The following is a 13,701-nucleotide window of genomic DNA, read 5'->3' as shown; positions in this document are numbered from 1 at the left end:
CCAGCTCAAATGTTCTGTTCTCCAAAATAACTAATCCAGTAATTAGGGTGTTCCTGTAACTCCTTCTGTAATTTCACCATTAAACATTAACTCCATTCAACTATATTTGAACCTTGCTTTAATTGTATACAACAGTGGCCCCCAACCTTTTTTGTGCCGCGGCCCGGTACCGGCATCACAAAATGATCCGCGGCCCGGTACTGGCATCAGCATGCATGACAAGGCAAGGCGAGCCAAGCGACCGGCCAGCCAGCCGTCCCCCACTTCTCCCCGCCACCTTCAACTCCTCCTTTGTACCTTTGTCGATGGGCTTCGCTTCAGGACGGCTTCGCCTTGCCTTGGGTGCTGAAAGAATCCTCGCGCCTTAGTTTCGTTCGAAGCCCCCCCCTTCGATGAAACTAAGGCGCGATGATTCTTTCAGGACCCAAACGCCGCTTTCCAACCGGAAAAGCTCATCCGGAAGCACTTTCTCGTCAAACAAGATGGCGGCGCCCAGCAAACCGGCGGCCCGGTAGGAAATGTTCCACGGACCGGTACCGGTCCACGGCCCGGTGGTTGGGGACCCCTGGTATACAATACAGTGATCCTAGACAGAATGATAGTGGGTACATTTTTTTAAACTTTATGGTCTCTGAAGGCATTTGCCTCTAAACAGAACAATGTTCCTCTACAGAAACCTGTTCCTACCCATCCTGGGGATCAAAGCCATTTAAGGAAAAAAGAAAGAAAGATACAACTTTTCATTCACTGTAAGCTATTTTGGTACTGAAAAATCTGCCCGCATGTAGTAATTGCCGCTAAGCAGTAGAATTGGCTGCTCCTTCTCTTCTGTCCAATGCTCTGTGCAAAGAAGCTGGTTTGGGGATGGCCCTTGGCTCTGCAAGGTTCGAATCCCTAGAGGCATGTAACGGAGTGAGCTCCCGTTCCTGGTCCCAGCTTCTGCCAACCTAGCAGTTCGAAAGCATGCAAAAATGCAAGTAGAAAAATAGGGACCCCTTTGGTGGGAAGAGAACAGCATTACGTGCACCTTTCGGCGTTTAGCCATGCAGGCCATATGACCACGGAGACGTCTTCAGACAGGGCTGGCTCTTCGGCTTTGTAACGGAGACGAGCCCCTCCCCCTAGAGCCGGAAACAACCAGCATGTATGTGCGAGGGGAACCTTGACCTTGACCTTTTTCTTGGCTCTACAAGACTTACCAGCTCCAAGACATGAGCCAGGGTTGGCCAGTGAGAAGATTTGTCCCGAGTCCTGCACACGCGGGGCCTTCTCCCTGCAGCGTTCACACTTTTCTCAATGTCCCTGTGAAGATGACCGGGTTGTTTGGTGTGCCGGGGGAGGGAGGCAAATGGAAGCAACTGCAGAAAGCAAACTTTCTAAGATCTGATTTCCACAAAGACAGAAGCTGCCGTTTGTGCAGAAAGAAAATGTAGCTTCTAGAGTCGAGTCTAGGGACAGAAACTGAGCTTCTGCTTCTTCCTTTGGAGATTGTGGGAAGAAGCCGAAAGCCCTGCCAGGGCAAGACTCCAACCCTTTAAGGCCCAGGCCAGACCGGAGGTTCCTACTAGAGCAGGAGCAATTTTCAGTGACCTGCAATTTGGCAGTTCGAATCCCACCAGGCTCAAGGTTGACCCAGCCTTCCATTCTTCCGAGGTGGGTCAAATGAGGATTGTTGGGGGCAATAGGCTGATTCTCTAAAGCAGGGGTCTCCAACCTTGGCCACTTTAAGACTTGTGGACTTCAACTCCCAGAGCTGGCTGAGGAATTCTGGGAGTTAAAGTCCACAAGTCTTAAAGTGGCCAAGGTTGGAGACCCTGCTCTAAAGCATTGTGAAGCGGTATTGTGAAGCGGTATTGTAAAGCATTGTGAAGTGCTATTGCTATTCATTCCAAGCCTCCGGATATACCAAAAGGGCAGGCAACAACCACTACGGCACCTTTTTTAACACAACTCTCAACTTTCTGGAAAAGTTTTTTCCCCCCCCCAACTTTGCAAGCTCCCTCTGCAAGTCTCGGCTGCCGTGAAGAGGCTCGCTTAAAGCCAACCTCCCCGGCCGGAGCGCAGCGCCCATCATCCCCAGCCCTGCAGCGAAGGAGCAGAGAAGCACATGGGGCGGCGGGCGGGGGGAGAGAGAGAGAGAGAGAGAGAGAGAGATAAAAAGCGACCGCCGGAAGAGGCGGGAAGGAGCGCAGCAGCAGAGCGGCCTTAGGATCAGCGGCTGCGCGGCTCCCTCTCCGTCCTTCAGGAAGCGCCCAGGTGAGTTCGCCCTTTCGCCCCGCCTGGCGTCTGAATGCAGGGAGGGAGGCTGAGGCTGGGAGGGGGGCGCGGGCCAGCTGGCCGAGGCAGCCCCTCCAGCCAGCCAAGCCACCGGGCCTGGGGGAGAGGTCCAGCTGCCCTCCCGGCGGACGGGGCGCGCGAGGAGGCAATGGGGGGAACTTGAGCCCAGCCCCCGCGGGTTTCCTTCCAGGCGTGGCCCCAGCCGGCCGTTTGCACCGGTGGGAAGGGGGCGCGGACAGCAGCGTCCTGGAGGGCTTGGCCGGACGGGGAGCTGCAGCCCTCCCGGGCCGGAATCCTCTTAAGGGCGGGGGGAAAACCACGACGATGACGAGGACCAGTGCCCGCCCGCCTTGCCGGGCCCGCCCGCCTGCCTTTCCTGCCCGCTCCGGGTCCCCGCTTTGGCGCCTCGCGCCGATTGGCCCGTTTGAAAGCGGCGGCGACGCGTCATTGGCGGGCGAGCGGCTGCGGAGCGACGCGGTTAATTTGAAATCTGCCGGCGTAGCTCGCAAGGCGGCGGCGGCGGCGCTTTCGGTCCGGAAGGCTCTTGCGCCGCGGAGGCACCGGCCGAGGAGCGGTAAGGCCCACGGGCGCCCTGCTGCAAGCCTCCACCCCATCCAGGCAGCGGTGGCGCGGCAGCCGAGGCGCTGGGCCCTCCCGCTGAGCGCTGGCCCCCGGGCTGGGAGGTCCTCGCCCGGGTGTCCCCTTCCCTCCCTCCCTCTCGGTCTGGCATGCAGCTGCGAGAAGGCGTCCCCGTGGAAGGGACTCCGGGGCTGGGCTGGCCCGGTTGTCCTTTTCCAGGCGATTGCAGGGCTGCACCTGAATGGAGCAGAGGTCTCCAAACTTGGCACCTTTCAGACTTGTGGACTTCAACTCCCAGAATTCTCCAGCCAACTATGCTGGCTGGAGAATTCTGGGAGTTGAAGTCCAAAGGAAGTGGGAGCCTTTGCTGGGCAGCTCTTGACTGAAGGCGGATGGGGTCAAAGGGAGGAAAATCAACTGAGTTGGGTGGAGGCGGTTGGGGGCGGGGAGGAAGAGAAAGTATCCAAAGGGGGCAAATTGGCTACAAATGGTTACTCTCCTTGGTTCTTTCAGCTCAGATCCTTTGGAATGATGGACGACTACACTAAGATAGAAAAGATTGGTGAAGGTAGGTGCCCCCTGATCTGCCCCTCTATTATACAGTTACCTCCCCTAAAGGTTATTACATAACCAAGATTAACTAAAGCCCTTACTGATAATAAATTAAATTTTAGTTTAGGTACATATAACATAGTCAAATGTTTGTTTATACAAGAACAATATGCAGTACTTTCACCTGATGCTTTAATCTTCCATCCATTTGCCAATGATACATGTTGTTTACTCGTGGACATCTTTACAAACCTGTTTCTATCTTTAGTAATGCATTGTGATGATCCACTATCAACCCACAAATCATGGTTTACAGTTGAATTGCTAGACATAGCTAAACTAACATTCTTCTTAGCCTTCTGGTGTTTGCCAGTATTCTGTCCTTTTCTTTTCTTACAGAATCTACCTATATGTCCCCTAGCCCCACAAGAAAAACATTTTCTAACAGTATAGACAGTTGAAGATAAATCCTCTTCTTGTGGTTGTTCCTTTCTCAGTTGGTCCCTATCCAGCCGTTTTCTTGCTTCCTCTAACAATCTTCCGATTATGTCAGTCAATGTCAGTTTATCTCTGGTCAGGACTTCCAGTGAAGATACGTAATCATCATAACTTTCATCCAACGAGGAAAGAATGATGTAAACTTGATGCAGCTCTGAAAATATCAGTTCTTTTTCATGTAGCTCTTGAAAAGTTCTTTTCATGAAGTTTAAATGAGCTAACATATCTCCACCTTTTAGAAGATGTGCTCTAAACAGTTTACGTGTAAATTGTATGCGTGCACCTACACTGTCACGAACATAAATCCTCTTCAAATTCTCCCAACACCTAGCAGCAGACTCTTCTCCACGAATATGGACTAGTTGCTGGTCACTCAGTGTTAGTCCAATTATACAAAGAGCTCGTTCGTTCTGTTTAAAGTCAGCAAGCTTCTTGGCATCATCCTCATTTTCTGGATCCCAAGCATTTACATCCGGAGGGTCCTGAACTACATTCCATAAGCCTTCTTTACGCAGAAGTAGACTGCACTTCATAGACCAGGAAACATAGTTTGTTCTATCCAACTGGGTTATCAGTGATAGACTTGTTGAATGGTCTTGTGCCATCTTTATCAGGATAGTAAACCAGAATTAAACAGTAAACAGCTGTCTGTATACAGTACTGTGTGTATTCACACTAACTCTCTGTTATCTGAGCCTGGTATGGCCTGGGCCCATAACCAGTGTTGAGGTAATTCCCCGTTAGGAGAATGAGCGCATACAGGGAGACGTATAGAGAGTAGTGTTGGAATAATACACACAGAGCACACAGATACACTGTACAGTAAATGTAGGTTTTTACTTCCAGAAAGGTTTAAGCAAAGTCCAAAATAGGCAGTCCAAAAGTCATTCACAGGTAAATCAGTCAGTTTTTCAATCCAGGGATAATCCAAATATCAAAGTCCAGTGTCAAAAAACAGTTCAGTATCAGACTTACATTAAATCCAGTAATATCAGTCAATTAGAAGAAATGGAGCAACGGCAATACTTTCCAACAGAAGGAAACAGAGATACTCACTCAGGCACACTCTCTTCTGAGACTAAGACTAAACAAACCAGGTTTCTGGCTCCATCCTATGGCCGTTTGAGAAACCACACCCAATTGCATGCTCTTGCATTCCCTTAAAGATATAGTACTAAAATGTTTATCCTGGTTTATATATTTCTAACCCAAATAGCTGTTAGGTGACTCATATTCCTAACAGGGCCTGTGTGCATTCTCCAAGCATCCAAGTTCATCCCTCGTGTGCCAAGTTGCTTTGTTTGATGTTCTTTCTTGGCTCCCCTCTTTCAAGCCTTGGTGACCCCTTCTGTCGCTTCATCCAGAATTACACACACACACACACACACACACACACACACACTGTTGCTTTTCCTCCTTGTGCTAGGAACGTATGGCGTGGTGTACAAAGGCAAGCACAAGGCCACTGGCCAAGTGGTGGCCATGAAGAAAATACGCCTGGAAAGCGATGAAGAAGGTGTCCCCAGCACGGCCATCAGGGAGGTTTCCCTCCTGAAAGAGCTACACCATCCCAATATTGTGTGGTGAGTACACAACCCTGTGGCTCCATTTGGCAAAGAAGAGGATGCTTTGTGTATGTACAGAGCCAGGAAAGAAGCAACACCACTCTTAATTTTTGCACAGGGTTTACCCGAACACACATCCCAAATAGGCCTATTTGCTAAGAAAGGCAGTTAAGTGAATTTTACTACCTTTTTTAGCCATGGTTCTTAAGCAAATGACAACAGTCATTAAGTGAATTACGCAGGGTGTAAGGCAGGGGTCCCCAAACTTGGCAACTTTAAGACTTGTGGACTTCAACTCCCAGAATTCCTCAGCCAGCATAGCTGACTTGAAGTTCACAAGTCTTAAAGTTGCCAAGTTTGGAGGCCTCTGGTATAATGGAATCCAGCTTCCTCCCATTGACTTCACTTGTTAGATGCTGGCTGGGAAGGTTGCACATGGTGATCACAGGACTTTGGCATGCTGATCCACCATTTTTGCCCTCCAGCCTTCAGATCTCCCAACTGCAGAAACAATACAGTTTAACTCAGGACTTTCTGAGATTGCAATGCTCTTCTTTGGAACTGCGCTTAAGCCAGGCTTCCTTCCAAGTGGAGGGGCTTGGGGTTATGCTGCAGGGGGTTGATTTTTCTGGATCAGGGTGCATGCTAATTGATCCCACCGTGTCTATTTGAACCTGGTGGTTCTGCCTTATTGCTACAGAATGTTTATTTAGTTAAGAGGAATGTTAACTGGGGAGACATCTAATGGGCTAGTAACATTTCTTGCTTTTGAATGTTTATGTCAGCCTTCCCAGGGAAAATGCAGAGAATGTTAAGTGGAAATGATGTTTGCGTGATATGAAAAATAAATGAAAATGTCATAACAGCTTTTAGACATCATGCTAAACCAGATGTATGTTTAATCTTCTCCAGAGCCACCATTGCTTCTCCCTGGCCCTTCCCAACGGTGGGAGCATCTGAACAAACTAGAGAAGGCTATTAACTAATGATACAATTAGAGAATCATTAAGGTGGCATTTTGTGGGGAATGAGAGCTTGCAGAGTAGTTAGCCGAGGGAACTTTTTGTGCTGACTGTAGAGTGAAGGAGTTTGAGTTGTCTACATTTGTTCAAATCTCTTTAGTCTTCAGGATGTGCTTATGCAAGACTCAAGGCTTTACCTTATCTTTGAATTTCTTTCCATGGATCTCAAGAAATACTTGGATTCGGTCCCATCAGGACAATATTTAGATCGTATGCTCGTTAAGGTAAGAAAGAGTAAAATAAAAACAAAAAGGAGGGTCTGGAAAAAATGTCCTTTTCTAGCTCATTTCTGGCACGAGCCTCTTAAGGTGGAGGTTGGTGCAAGCAGCCTAAAAGCATGCGAATGCTTATAAAAAGTCAATTGTTTTGGCCAAGTGAATCCCTGCTTGTGAACTGCGAAGCGTCCCATCAGCTAAAGGCAGCCGTTCTGAAGTTCAGCATGTGCCAAATAAGCTTAGATTTCCTTACTGCTTTTGCAAAGTTTCTGTCTCTGCCAGAGGTCTCCAAACTTGACTACTTTAAGACTTGTGGACTTCAACTCCTAGGAATTCTGGGAGTTGAAGTCCACAAGTCTTAAAGTTCCCAAGTTTAGGAACCCCTGGTGCACGTTCAGGGGCATCCATAATGACCCCTTGCTGACAAAAGTCCTCACACGAGCCTAGGACTTAAGAGCTTGAATTGGGAATGCAAGTACGCAACCTTAGTGTTGGCTGATGCATGACCGCGCATCACTTAATAACGCTGACTGACTATGGGTGCTACAGGTAGTTCTCTTGGGAGAAGAGGTGGCCACGTTCTGAAGTGGAAGTCTTTGCTCTTGTGGTTCTTTCAGAGTTACTTGTACCAAATCTTGCAAGGTATCGTGTTCTGCCATTCAAGAAGGGTTCTGCACAGAGACCTGAAACCTCAGAACTTGTTAATTGATGACAACGGTGTGATTAAACTGGCCGACTTCGGGCTGGCCCGTGCTTTCGGCATCCCTGTGCGCGTCTACACACATGAGGTAAGGGGGAGACGTGTGTGGCTCCGCCTTCAGGCAGGATCAGATCTTCTCTGAAGAGGTTGAAGCACTTTCCTTGGGTGGGGGGGGGGAGATGAGGGCCCTGTGGGGGGAAGAGAGGGATGGCCTCCATATGGGGGCCACTGGGAGTGCAAGGCACTTCCCAAGATGGCCCTGTGGGAATAGAGGTTTGGCAACAGCTAATCTCATGTCTCAAGTTGTGTTCCAACTTGAAATGGCTCGAAATCTAGCTTCCTTTTTTTCCTTTGGAGACAATGGTGCTAACGTGGGCTCTATTGAAGGGGAAAATGGGTCTTGGGTGCCTGTTAATCATTCATCCTGAACAGTTCAGGTAGTAGCCGGCTCAGGTCCAAACCTGCCTCTTAAATTTATGAGGTTCAAGATAAAGGATGCTACCAATAATAGCAATAGCGCTTAGAATTATATACTGCTTTATAGTGCTTTCCAGCCCTCTCTAAGCAGTTTACAGACTCAGCCTTTTGCCTGCAACAATCTGGATCCTCATTTTACCCACCTCGGAAGGACGGAAGGCTGAGTCAACCTTCAGACTGGTGGGATTTGAACTGTCAGATTGTAGGCGGCTGGCTGCAGCAGAAGTAGCTTGCAATACTGCACTCTAACCACTACGCCACACAGGCTCCTTTTAATCCTTTTGTGACTTGGATGATAATCCTACCTAGCACTTCCAAAATGCGTGTGTGTGTGTGTGAATAGCAGGTAAAATCTTCTAATTGCTGATTTCCTTTCTAAGGTTGTAACCTTGTGGTACAGATCCCCAGAAGTCTTGCTTGGCTCTGCCCGCTACTCTACCCCTGTAGATATATGGAGCATCGGGACCATCTTTGCAGAAATGGCCACCAAGAAGCCGCTGTTCCACGGAGATTCGGAAATCGACCAGCTCTTCCGGATCTTCAGGTATCGAGTCTGGGAGGAACAATCAGCTGGGGCAAGAAGCATCGGCGGCTTTGGGGCGGGGTGTGTGTGTGTGTGTCACTTTTGCATGCTGCTCATTTGAGATAGTGGCGTTCCCTGATGAATTGGGATTGGTCTGCTCATGATTCTTGGCCATACTCAGACAACTCTATGGGTGGTTGTATCCTACCACACCTATAACACGTGTTGTGTCCTACTACATTCCTCCTGCTGGACCCATGGAAGCAAAATTATATTTTCCAGCCTGAAGGGGGTTGCCCGTTTCTTGCCAGTTCTTATGATATGGAAAAGACTTATGATATGGAGAAGACCCATCAGGCACAACCAAAGGACCCCCATATTCTTTCTTTCTTCCCTTCCTTTCTTCCCTTTCTTTTTTTCTTTCCTCCCTTTTCCCTTTCTTTCCTTTCTTTCTTCTGTTGCCAAAAGTTTCCATGTCACTTTGTGACTGGGTGGTGGGAAGGGAACCTCAGCCAGCTGGTCTTCACACTCCAAGGGTGGGCTCTGAAAGCCTCCTTCCCTCCTTCTGAGGTCTCTACGAGGGACAGATTCAACCCACCTTTTTCTCCTCTTCCTGGCAGAGCATTGGGGACCCCCAACAATGACGTGTGGCCGGAGGTAGAATCCTTGCAGGATTACAAGAACACCTTCCCCAAATGGAAACCGAGCAGTCTGGCATCTCATGTGAAGAACTTGGATGACCAAGGCCTCGATCTGCTCTCGGTAAGTGACTGCGTCGCTCTTCTTCTGCGGGATGTGGAAGTTGAGTCCTGGCAAGTGGACTTATCTTTCTTTTGGGTTTGAAACCATTCACTGCTTATCCAAGTACCCTCTTGAGTCCGATCTGTAGGGGGGGTTCCTCTAAACCAGTGGTAGCTAACCTTTTTGGGCTCCTGTGCCGAAAATTGCATGCTCGTGTGCCAGCACCCAGAAGGCAATGCGCATGGCCCCCTACGTCCCCTGCACATGTGCGCGCGATCCTTTCCCACGCCGCCCCCTTACCTGCACTGCGTATGCATGCGCCTCCCAGCTGATTTTCGGGCCTTTTTCGGCCTCCCAGAGGCTTACGGGAAGCCTCTGCAACCTTTGTAGGCAGAAAAATGGGCCCGTTTCATCACTTCCAGTATTTCTGGAAATACAGGAAGTGACAAAGCGGGCCTGTTTTTTTGGCCTACAAAGGCTGCAGAGGCTTCCCTCAAGCCTCTGGGAGGGCGAAAAAGGCCCGAAAATCAGCTGGGAGGTGTGTGCATGGGCACTGAGGTAATTTTGCCTGGGGCTCGTGTGCCCGCACAAATGGCTCTGCGTGCCACAGGTTCGCCATCATGACTCTAAGCCAACTTGGTCACCAACTTGGATAAGCAGCAAAAGGTTTCAAACTAAAAACTTCCAGACAACTTTAGCTGGATGACTGCGAATCTTCATCAACATCTGCACACCCTTGAATCAAAGTGGGCTTTTTGATTCTTCCGAAGGGGGAAACCAGGTGTCTCTCTTGGTTGCTAGACTGGGTAGCCAAGGCCGTGAGTGGAAAGCAGGTGGTCAGGCTTGAGAAAATGTCTTCAGGTCTGCAAATTGGTTTGGTGAATTGTTGCTTGGAGAAAGCAGAATTTGTAGTAGGTCATATTTACAAATACTTTTTGGTGTAGCCATTTGTTTCAAACCCAAATGTATCCCTAACACAAGCTTGAAGCCTGGTGTGAGGATAGCAGTTTGGTCATCTTGTTCCTTCTGGATTAAGGGCAACGTAGCTCCAACTGGCGGAATCCTTGATTGCCCACACAGTTACTCTAATCGATAAAATATGAGATGCATTTGTATAATCTGCCAGAGGGAAAGTGCCAGGAAGTGCCAGATGAGATCCTGTCCTGCATTTTCCTTCGTTCAACTTTTTTTTTTTCTAGCTTCTTCCACATGTGCAGGGTCAGCTTTTATCACATCAACAGGATGTCATTCTGTTTCTCTAGGTGGTCGTCTACTTGTCTAGTATATATCTGTGTTTCTGGATTTCCATGTTCCAGCTTGTTTTGAGGTATCATATTTTTGGTGTATAAGACACACTCCCCAGAATGGGCAGAAAATGGGGTGCATGAGTGCTGAAAACAGGGCATGCAGAAGCCAAAAACGGGACGTGCGGAGGCGGCGATGGCGATCCCTACAGCCTGAAACAGCTGATCATCGGGAGGCCGATCCAACTGACAATTAGCTGCTGGTGCTAATCAGGCTGTGCTGAAGCTGAAATATGAGATGCATGTTCGCTGCAAGGAGGCAAATTGCTGGGAGACAGAGGCAGATTTTTTTTCTTGTTTTCCTCCCCAAAAGCTAGGGGCATCTTATACTCCAAAAAATACATTACTTCTCATGAGGTTCTGTAGAACAGGGTTGGCAACCCCCTTGACAAAGCTCAAAATTGTGCTCTTATTATTTGTCTTAATGTCTATAAGATATTGTATTTCTCACCTTGCAATAGCTATCCGCCACCTTTCCCAAGGTGACCACTGGCTTCCCTTTGGGTTACCAGTTTAGACCCTTTGAATTGACAGATTACACGCTAGCTCGCTGCGGGGCAACTGGCAATGTACTTCCAGGAACCCTTTTGGGGGCTCCAGAGGTACATTTAGAAACTGAAAATGGGGGTTAATTGCATCCAGTGCCTCGCTTGGGAGAGCCACAACCCCATGGACAGGGAGGGAAGAAGACAATACAGGTAGATCTCAAACAGTGGTGGGATTCAATATTTTTAATACCGGTTCTGTGGGCGTGGCTTGGTGGGCATGGCGGGGGAAGGATACTGTAAAATCTCCAGTCAGAGGTGGGATTTGCCAGTTCTCCGAACTACTCAAAATTTCCGCTACCGGTTCTCCAGAACTGGTCAGAACCTGCTGAATACCAACCTCTGGTCCTCAAGTTACAAATGGAATGGAACCTGCCCATTCCATTCATAACCCGAGGATTCGTGGGAGTGAATCGCGCACTTTGAACGGGATCACTCCCTTTCGCCCACGCATTTGCTAATCGAATGCGAAGCTCGTTAAGCTCACATGAGGTATTTCAGGGTGGGGAAGGCCAGGGGGGCGGCACTGATGGAACAGGCTGGATTCACACACACCCCGAAGCTCCATTTCGGCCTGCAACGGGCCAGGGGAGGCTTCTGGGTGCCCGAACGGAGCTTCTGAAGGGTGGATCTGCCCCTCAGAAGCTTCATTTCAGCCCGCAACATGCAGAGCCTCTGTGGTTGTTCGTAAGGGCAAATAACTGCCACAGTGCTGCAAGATTTGTCATTTTGGGACTTGTTCGCAAACGCTACAGGGAGCTTATCACATAACTTCAAACGTCCGCTATGGGAACGCTCGTAACCCGGGGATTACTTGTAACCTGAGAAGATGTTCTTCTCATTTCTTAATACTTTGTTTTACCTGGCCATGCCAACTGGGTCAGTTATTTTGTGACCATTTTATGCAATCGAAGCACCAAAAGTGGCTGCAGAGATTGGAGATCTTCTGACCTGGGACTGAAGAGTATGGGTCGAAAGTTTTCCTGCTCTGCCTTGGATGTCCTTCTTGCCTATGGATTGTCAGTGGGTGATGTGTCCCTTTGTTCTGAATTGCAGAAAATGTTGATCTACGATCCCGCAAAGAGGATTTCTGGCCGTGTGGCCCTCAATCATCCCTACTTTGATGACCTGGACAAATCGAAACTCCCAGCCAACCGGCTGAAGAAATGCTAACTGTTGGTTTGGGGAGAAGCTGCTGCTGATATTTTTCTACGAGAGTGCATAAATTGTTGCTCTTGTTTTTTCTATATATGTCTGTCTTGATCTGTTCTAAAATTATAGAGCCCTATTTAGAATTCCCTGATGTAAAATCCTCCTCAAATGTAAATACTAAGCAATTCAGTCCTCAATAAATTTGTGTACTGTTAATTATTCCCACTGTTATATAAATAAACCCTTCCAAACTAAGGTGGAATGTTTTGTTTCTTGCAGATGCTTGGCCTTACTGCCAGAAGGGGCTAAGGGTTTTTTAGCCTTTGGGGTCTTTGTAGAAAAAGACCACCACCTCCTCTCTCTCTCTCTCAGGGAAACCGGTTGGACGAACCCGAAATCTCCCAACAGGTACAAGTCTGGTCATCGTCCACCTCCTGTAGGCATCCCAGAGAGGTCCTTGCATGACTCCCTTGATCGGGAGAGCTCCATTATGCGTGGCTTTAGGGAAGGGGACAGTCCTCTCCTCCTTGCCTGGAGAACACATGGGCCGCCCCTGCTTGTGATCTGCAACTCCCTCTGTGGCACTGTGGATCAACCTCTAGACCCGTGATGGCAAACCTATGATAGGCATGCGTACCACAGGTGGCACGCAGAGCCATTTGTGCGGGCACGCAAGCTCCAGCCAAACTTACTGCGTGCCTCCCAGCTGATTTTCGGCCTCCCTGAGGCTCGAGGGAAGCCTCTGCAGCCTCGGGAGGCCGAAAAACGGGCCTTTCAGAAATGCCGGAAGTGCCTATTTTCAGCCTCCGGAGGGCCTCTGGTGCCCGGGGAGGCCATTTTCGCCCTCTTGGAGGCTCGAGGGGAAGCCTCTGCAGCCTCGGGAGGCCGGAAAATGAGCCTTCTGGAAGTGCCGAAACAGGCCTGTTTTCAGCCTCCAGACTCCTGGAGGCTGAAAACGGGCACTTCCAGTACTTCCGGAAGGCCTGTTTTTCAGCCTCCCAACGCTGCAGTGGCTTCCCTCAAGCCTCCGGGAGGGCGAAAACTGCCTCAAACAGGCTGAAAATCAGCTGGGAGATGCGCGCATGCACAGCGCATTGCATTGTGGGTGCCGGCACGCGCGCTTTCGGCACACCACAACAAAAAGTTTTGCCATCCCTGCCCTAGACCACCAGCAGACTGGGGAGCAGCCTCATGTCATCTACCTCACCTTGAAGAGCAGCAATAGAAATTGCAGCAGACCATTGTTAAGTCTTCTGAAGCTGATTGATTGTTTCTCCTGTGAAACCCCGAGATTTTGCTCCCTGGCTGCTTCCTGAGGATCTCAAGCCACGGAAACTCGGATCGCCCCACTGCTGATAGGCAGGCATTCAACCGAAGGAGCTCTTGTTTTATCCAGCTCGCTTTGGCGTGCTCTGTAGCGGAGGAGGAAAATGAGGTCATCGTAAAGGTAATTCAAGTGACAAGTTATGGCTGCTGCATCCAATGACTCAACAAATTGACTTGTCAATGTGCCATTTCCTCTTGAACCACAAGATGTCAGCACAAAATCTC

The 13,701-nt window shown here is 49.2% G+C and overlaps 1 protein-coding gene across 2 annotated transcripts; it reads left to right on the top strand.

Annotated features, from left to right (window-relative positions):
* The first annotated feature begins 2,164 nt into the window (after positions 1 to 2,164).
* CDK1 (cyclin dependent kinase 1) lies at positions 2,165 to 12,405 on the top strand. Of its 2 annotated transcripts, none has more exons than XM_026674233.2 (8): positions 2,165 to 2,256; positions 3,370 to 3,424; positions 5,333 to 5,489; positions 6,594 to 6,717; positions 7,326 to 7,496; positions 8,266 to 8,429; positions 9,029 to 9,170; positions 12,055 to 12,405. In XM_026674233.2, the coding sequence occupies exons 2-8, from the start codon at positions 3,385 to 3,387 to the stop codon at positions 12,169 to 12,171; spliced, it is 915 nt and encodes a 304-aa protein (XP_026530018.1). In that variant the 5' UTR covers positions 2,165 to 2,256; positions 3,370 to 3,384; the 3' UTR covers positions 12,172 to 12,405. The 2 variants fall into 2 exon arrangements, with proteins under 2 accessions (XP_026530018.1, XP_026530019.1); XM_026674234.2 differs by lacking the exon at positions 2,165 to 2,256 and adding an exon at positions 2,270 to 2,851.
* The last annotated feature ends 1,296 nt before the right edge of the window (positions 12,406 to 13,701 follow it).

Source organism: Notechis scutatus, chromosome 4, assembly GCF_049901735.1.
Source record: "Notechis scutatus isolate UNSWTSFEM ecotype Mainland chromosome 4, rNotScu1.2, whole genome shotgun sequence".
NCBI lineage: Eukaryota > Metazoa > Chordata > Lepidosauria > Squamata > Elapidae > Notechis > Notechis scutatus.
The sequence above is the reverse complement of the archived record's forward strand: the minus strand, read 5'-3'. Positions and strand labels throughout refer to the sequence as shown.